Source organism: Macrobrachium nipponense, chromosome 40 (genome assembly GCF_015104395.2).
Source record: "Macrobrachium nipponense isolate FS-2020 chromosome 40, ASM1510439v2, whole genome shotgun sequence".
Taxonomy (NCBI): domain Eukaryota; kingdom Metazoa; phylum Arthropoda; class Malacostraca; order Decapoda; family Palaemonidae; genus Macrobrachium; species Macrobrachium nipponense.
This window is the reverse complement of record NC_061101.1, coordinates 42,645,832-42,653,765: the sequence shown is the minus strand read 5'-3', so window position 1 is coordinate 42,653,765 and position 7,934 is coordinate 42,645,832. Positions and strand designations below refer to the sequence as shown.

The 7,934-nt window shown below is 40.5% G+C and overlaps 1 protein-coding gene across 1 annotated transcript; it reads right to left on the bottom strand.

The window, feature by feature from the left end:
• Nucleotides 1-437: 437 nt before the first annotated feature.
• Nucleotides 438-953, bottom strand: LOC135212224 (uncharacterized). The gene has a single exon (XM_064245665.1). It carries the CDS (start codon nucleotides 951-953, stop codon nucleotides 438-440), a length of 516 nt encoding a protein of 171 aa, XP_064101735.1.
• Between the last annotated feature and the right edge of the window lie 6,981 nt (nucleotides 954-7,934).

The window sequence follows — 7,934 nt, the reverse complement described above, 5'->3', positions numbered from 1 at the left end:
AATCCTGAAGTCACACAGTTTAGAAGACAGGTATATGATGGGTATGCTCTTGCTGCGGCTCAGAGTTCCTGGAGAGTTCTTTCAGCATCCTGGGGTGGAGAATCTTACTCAGGGGTGACGGTGTTGGCAGTCACAATACTCCTTAGCTACGTTGCGGCATCAGCACAAGTGATTTCATCCTCTGGAGTGGGATGACTGACTGGTGCTCATGAAGAAGCATCAGGATTACAGAACTGTTTGTCAGCCCACCACACTGCTATGTGGAGGTACGCTGAAATCTTTTCCTTTAGACGTTGAAGGCAGGAGTTCTCGACTGCATCGAGTGAATAGTGGTTAAGAATTGGGATGAGTGGTCGGTGATCTGTCATGAGAGTAAAATACTGGAGGCCTGTGAGGTATAACCGACACTTAGACATAGCCAAGACCACAGCTAACATCTACAGTTCAATGGTGGCATAGCAAGACTCAGCATCTGTGAGGAAGTGGGAGCTGCACTGAACTATGCGAAGTCTGCCATTGCCATGGTCCTGTAGGAGGGTGTATCCAATCCCATAGAGGTGGGAAGCATCAGTCTGGAGAACCACTGGCAGGGCTGGGTCGAAGGAGGCAAGGACTGGTGGGCTGACAAGGGCAGCCTTGACTCGACGAAACACCTCATCATGATCTGAAGTCCAAAAAAATGCTCTCTTAGGACTCATCAGAGGGTGTAGAGGTTGAGTTGCAGCAGCAATATCTGGGGTGAACTCGGCTAATTGATTCACCAACCCCATGAGCGATCGGAGGTCAGTCAAGTTAGTTGGAGTGGGAAAGTCGTGGATTGCACTGACCTTACCCAGATCAGCTGATATGCCCTCTCCTGAGAGCTGGTATCCACAGAATGACATGCAGGGTGCAGCGCCTACAACTTTATCCCTGTTAAGGGTATTCTTGAACTTGCGGCTTCTGGTAAGCATCTCCGAGATTTACTGAAGATGGGTGACGTAATCTTCATCAGAAAGAAGTATATCCTCCGCCACCTTAACGCAATTCTGCATACCTTGAAGGGCCATCGTCACCGTGGAGGCAGAAGGTGTCACCTGTAGCTGTGAAACCCATTGGTCCTCTACAGTATTTGAATCGCCGTACAGTGTGATGAATGTCGTCAAATGTTGATCTTCGGCGAGTTCCATCTGCCAATATCCACATAGGCATCTGCGGTGGTAAAATACCTTGCCTTTGAGTCAACACAGCGGATGGCGGTGAATGGAGTTGGAGAAGGGTGTGTTGGTCGGAACACTTGGTGTTTGAGCTTGGTGAGATCAATGGTGATGTGCACACCTGAGGCTTTAGCTATCATGACGAGGGGGTGGCACCATTCTGAAGGTTCCTCACCAGCAGGCTTGATGATCCCTTGGGCGACCATGGAGTCGAGTTCTTCCTTGACCTGGCTTCGGAAAGCAAATAGGATCTGATGTGGTGTGTGAACAGCAAAGGGCACTGCACCATCCTTAAGGTGAATCCTCATAGGAGGACCTGTCATTGGCTGAAGTGGTGCTGTCTTGAGAACCTCTTTGGAGACCAGCACGTCCTTGAATTCTTATAGAAAGAATTCTCTGGCCTCAGCAGCGGGCATGGTGGCAGAAAGGGGAAGTACCTTGCACCTGTTCACATTTTTTACTTCAATAACTGGCTTGGGGAAGTCAGGAGGGATGATAGCTAGTTCCAGACAGTGGCTGTAAGACAATAGTGGCATTGGGATGCCATCGTGAACCTGTATCAGAGCAGAACAAGATTGCTTGTTAAGAGTAAGGGTGGCCTGGAAGGTGCCCAGAGCAGGTATCATAAGTGAGCCATCTGCAGTTACTGTTACATTTGTAGAGAAAGGTTTCAAACTGCTCCTAGGAATCTTTAAGAGATCAAGGTGCTGAAGGTGCTTGTGATCCAATGACAGTGACTTCGGTCCCTGTATCATGTAACATCTGAATCCAAGATGTAACACCACCATGGGAAAGGAGTACACAGATGGGTTTGGGTGACCTGCCAGCAGCTTCCACATGCCGACAGCTGGACTTCTTTGAGGCCTGAGGTTTACCTGAAGCAGGTGGGGTAGGACTGCCACTTGATGGGCCACTCTGTGTGTTGGCCTTCTTCTTTGACTTGCAGTACTTGTCATAATGTTCCACATGATAGCAAACTCGACACTGAACAGTGCTGGCGGGGCATTTCAGAGTCCTGGCCCAATGTCCTCAACGACCACAGTTCGTGTAATTACTATCAGCCGCTGGGCACTTATCCGAAGAACTGTGTGTACATGCGCAACTCTCGCAGGGAACAACAGATTTGGAAGCTTGAGCTGAAGCATAAGTTTTTGCGTGTCCTTTCTGTTTCTTGTATGTAGAGATGGCACAAAGTTGAGAAGGTGGGGGAACGAATAGCAGAAGTTGCCTTCCCAGCAGCCTCATATAAGTGGCACGTATCAACAACCTCCTGTAGTGAGGCTGTGGCATTGAGGGGGATGAGTTTCTGCATTAATTCCTCATATTTAATTCCCATGAGGATTATCATCTTGAGCTGAGTCTCTTCGCATACTGAAGAATTCCCAGGGCTAATGCCCACTTCCTCGGCGATATGTTTAAGTTGAACATAAAAATCTGAGAATGTTTCTCCCTCCAACTGCTTACAGCTTAAAAGTTCTCTTCTGCAAAAGGCTTCATTTCGTAGGCTCTTCACATGAGCCTGTAGCACATCCAAAACCTCTTCTACAGACTTATTTGTATCAGAAGGAATATCCAGGGTGTGTTCCATGATCCTCTATGTATCGGGAGGAATATCCAGGGTGTGTTCCAAGATCCTCTATATCTCGAGAGTAAAGCACATTCTAAGCTGAATGAGTTGCTTCGCTCTAGGAAGCTTGGATAAATCGACCATGACCGAATAATCAACCCATCGACGTCTCCATTCACGAAAGACTTGAAAACTGGCATCTGCTCGAAGGGGAGGTGGGTTCTGGGTGATGGGTTTTTGAGGTGGGGGCACTGAAGAGTTTGTAGATGGTGTAATAGGCACTGACGAATACCACGGGAGGTGTATTTATTATACATTAGACATCAATAATATTCATACGGAAGGGTACCTGATCATGTAATGAATATAAGCATCGTAGTAAAATAATAGTAAATGTGCAGTCTTGCATTTCATTTATCTACACAAGACATGAATCCCCTATTTGGCGTTTTAATAGCCAACTTGAGTACAGAAGAAAAGTCAGTAATACGAAGAACAGAGAAACTTCCATACAAAATAAACGCGGCTGAAATAGCCATTATTTTCAATAAAACCTGTATTAATGAAGGTCTTCTTCCAGCAAATAATAATAATAATAATAACAAAAGTCATTAACACCCGATCTGCAGCATTCAGTGGGTCACAGTGAGACCTGAAAAAAAGAAACAATGTAGCAAAGATAAATATTAACATTAGGATTATTGAACGACTCATATTTCTTCAGAGGCTGACTCACTCAACTCTTGCGCTTCCAGTCATTCTCAATTTTCCAGGATCGTTTCGTGGAACGGTTGGCCTGACCTTCTATCGTATTCTCTCTTTCTATTGGGTTCTCTCTTTTTTACTTTGGTCATTTTCTCTTCACGTCTCACAAAACCACTCCCATCCCTTTGATCTTTTGATTGATGTGATTACAGAAAAAATGTGGCAAGCACTTCATTTTTTATCTAATTTTATTATTATTATTATTATTATTATTATTATTATTATTATTATTATTATTATTATTATTATTATTATTATTATACCGTATATACGTGGGTAAGCTATGAGGGTCATTAATCAAATATCTAAGACCAAAAAGTCAAAATACTAGTTAGAACACGTAATCAAAATAAATCAATAAACACGTGTATACACAATATATGTATGTGTATATATATGTGTGTGTGTGCGTATGTGTGTGTGTTTGTAAGATGTGAATAATGGATTGAAATAATGAATCATAAAATTCAAGTCCCAAAACAAGCACTGGGGCACTCTCAGCTCCTGAGAACTAAGACACTGAATGGAGGGAGGGAGCCAGAGTGGTTGGACAGCAAGACATATGGATTGACAGACTTGATGCTCTGAGAAATAACAGATAGTGAAGCGGGACAGCAAGATGGAAGAAGGGCAGCGAAAACGGAAGTAAGCGCCAAATAAACGGTCATTCATTTATGAGCAAACAAACGAGTGTGCAATCGTTAGCTTAACGACCACGCACAAAGTCAGGTTTGCGCATTCATCAGTTAACGTCCTCAACTCAACGAGACGACATGAATATGAGCTCTGCTTGTATAGCGAAATTATTATTCTCGCTTTTGAAAGCAACGATTCCAATAAAGCCAGTTGTGGATAAAGGACTGATATGTAAAACGTTCTAGATTTACTCATGGTAATCTCTTAAGAGAATTATTGTTGTCCTCCCGAAAGGATTATGAGAACTTTTTACACATGGATAATTCTATATTCGCCGATTTTATAGAAAATGTTATGCCGCTGATCAAGAAAGAAGATACAAATATGAGGGATGCAATATCGGCAAATGCTAGACTTTCAAGTGCCCTTCGATTTTTAGCAACTGGCCAGTCATTTTGATGAGCTGAAGTTTACTGCAGCAGTATCTCCACAAAGCCTTGGAGGCATAATTATGGAAGCATGTACTGCTATCATATCTGTGTTGAAGGATTATATTTGGGTAATTATACTGAATAACCATAAATGCACTGGAAAAACTATTATTTACATAAATAAAGGAACAGGACTCGTTGAAACAAAATTCGTATTAGTATACAAGTCAATTAATATATACTCATCAAATACTTATTACTTAAGTACATACACGTTGAGGATAACAATATGAAAATAAAGAATATTCAAATTAATGTAAATATATCAAATATGGATAATTTTTACATGTACAATAAAGAAATAGATATATTTCATTTAATCTTTTACTTCCCAGATATAGAAATAATTGAGTAAATCAATGAAATTTTGTGGAAATATTTTATTGTCATAACTATACGTCTGTAGAAAAAAGTTATGTATAATACTGAAAGGAGTTCCGAGTTTTGGCACTGTTCCCACGTGGGAACACTGGGACTACGTGTCCTGAAATTTGTTGTATTTTGCCAAATTTTCAAAATTCATACATAAACGTTATAGTAACCTTTTTTTTTCTCTTTCTACTTAGCAAAATTTGTAGAACCAAAATAAAAAGTCATGTTATTTGTTACAATGTTGCAAGTGTAGCCCATCACGAACAAATGATTTTGTCAGCGTGCTAAGTACCTTTATCAAAATTTAATCGAAATTTAATGGGACTAGGCATTCAGTACATTGGTGTCTTGTATTTTTCTTGCAAACAACGAATCTTCCTTGCTTGCAACTTTATATGGCCACTACCATCACAGTGAATGTCCGTTTATCAGAGTACTAGACAGAGGTCTCATATCATCTGATCGAGTTCCGGACTTTTCACTGTTAATAACCTTCTTTAATTCCCTTCTGTAATTTGAGCGGAAAGAGTTTATTTTCCGAACAACGAAGGCTCTGTTTCCTTAAATTTGTCAATCAGTCTGGTATATCCTTCAGATTTTAATGCCCCGTTTTTATATGACTCACTTTTAACCTTCCACAAGTTTGGTAAATCACGATAAATGTCCAAAAACTCGGACAAAATTTTCTCATCATCAGCTCTGCTCGCCGTGACGACTTGGGCTCAAATGAGGTGATTGAACATACATTGCTACAGACAGTACATCATTAATGGGCATTCCTTTGTTCTAAAGGAGAAATGCCCAATCACCTACTTTTACCAACGGACAGCGCTACACACGACGGTAATATATGCACAATCACCCATTTTGCGCGTTTATGATTGACCGTCTATTTACCGGTTAAGAAAATGGCTAAAAAGTAGGCGCAGCTCAGTTCCGCAGGGATGCTGCAAACATCCTTTGGTATTACTTACAGTCCAATGCTAAATTATTTTTAATATATTATACATACAAATATTTCTGTTTTTTCGGTTTTGCCTGACAGCAGCAATATGTGTAACACATCTCATATCTAACCCAGTAATAAAATAACTTAACATAAAATCTTAACAAACTTATTGCAAAACTCTTACAATGCTTTTTAGATTTGATGAAAACACAAGAACTCTCCTGATTAGTTTACTATTAGTGCCCCACGTGAGGGACCTTCACAGCAATGCACCACTACGGAAATGGCGGATTGTAAGTTGTGGTGGGGGGGGGGGGGGGATTCGAAGAGCTGCTGACAAGCCTTCGTTAAATTGTACAATGAGATTAATATTGATGAAACGGTCTGTAAACAGGATTCATTCACTAATCAGCAGTAACAAGTATGAATGTGGTAGTAACTAGTGTTTCGAGTTTGTTTCAAAGCCAACCTCTGTTACAGGAAATCTAGCCATAAGAAGGAAGACTGCCTTGGAAGTGATGAAACGAGCAAAAAGCTTCTTCTTTTCCCTACCTCTGTTACTTAGATCCGCATTAGCAGCATCAAGTAGTAAGATCAAGAGACACTGAGAAGGAGCTTCTGCAGAGGGGAGTGAAAAGGAGGGGTATATGAGTTTGTGAGAACAAAATCCTATGAATATGAATGAGGTCGCGCGTCCTCAACCTAGCTCAGTCCTTCAAACGTACCTTCTCTTTGTCTACAAAGACAATGGAATAGGCCTACCGGGAGTGATGGAATTTTGCATTGTTTTAGGCTCTCATCCCGTCTCCAAACCGCCATGAAATTGACAGAAAGATTTCACTATGATATATATTGAATTTTATGGTTTCATCTATCATTCACTTCTTGTTTGTAATAAAATATTTTATTGAAAACTACATATTTAGCTACTTGCTCTTTACCACAAATAATTTCAGCCTCTTTGGTAGATTTTCTTTTAACCACCCGTGGGAAAATTAAGAACGTAACTGTCATCATGAACCACTATTTGAGTTTCTTGCAAAGTGTAAAAACGCCAGGTATTTTACAAAATCTGGTTAATAATCAATAATCCCTTTTACTTAGGTTTCTGACCGCCATGAGTGTGTACTAGTGTACTAGTGAATTGTGTACAACTGAAATGATAAGGTAAATAACTCAAAGTAACTTTTGAAGGATAACTACAGCCGTGTAATGACAACAGTTATACTGGAAACTACTTAGTCTTATATTTAAGGTTTTGTCATGATGTTTCCTTTACCATACCTCCCACAGACTACACTTTGCACGGATCAACCTTTTCAATTGTAATGCGCCTAAAACCTCTTCCTTCGAAGAACAGCGTTTCACATTTTAGTCATCAGGTCAGAAACCAGAAACGTTGGCCTTCTGCGCTGAGGGAACCACTCAACATTCTGATCAATCAGCCAATCTGGCGTACAGATAACGAATGCTATTGTAACCAACAAAACAAAGGGCTCCCTGATCACTGAAGAGGATCTGGATTAGGACTACCATCTCGCAAGTACGTACATGGACGAAACACTTTCAGATATAACACATCACGACTACAATTATTACAATGTCAAATCGGCCACCGATATAGAAATCACGAAAACATCGCATACAATTTCCATAAGGAACAGAACTGGATAAGCATGATAATATTTTCAGTTTTCTCAACATTAAATCTTAAAAAGTTCAAATTTACATGTGTAAAAACTTATATAAGTTAAAAGGGAAGACACTAGAGAATCTCAGGCACCCATCCTTTCAAGTTGGACGCCTGGATTTTACACAAAGCACAGAACATAATAACATTCGAGCTTCTTCTGCAAACTGTCTTGAGAAACACAAAAGACTGAAGATATAACACTAGATTACAGTTTATTTTTAAAATGAAACGTAGGAGCGAGTTGCAATGTATAACTTCGTTTTAT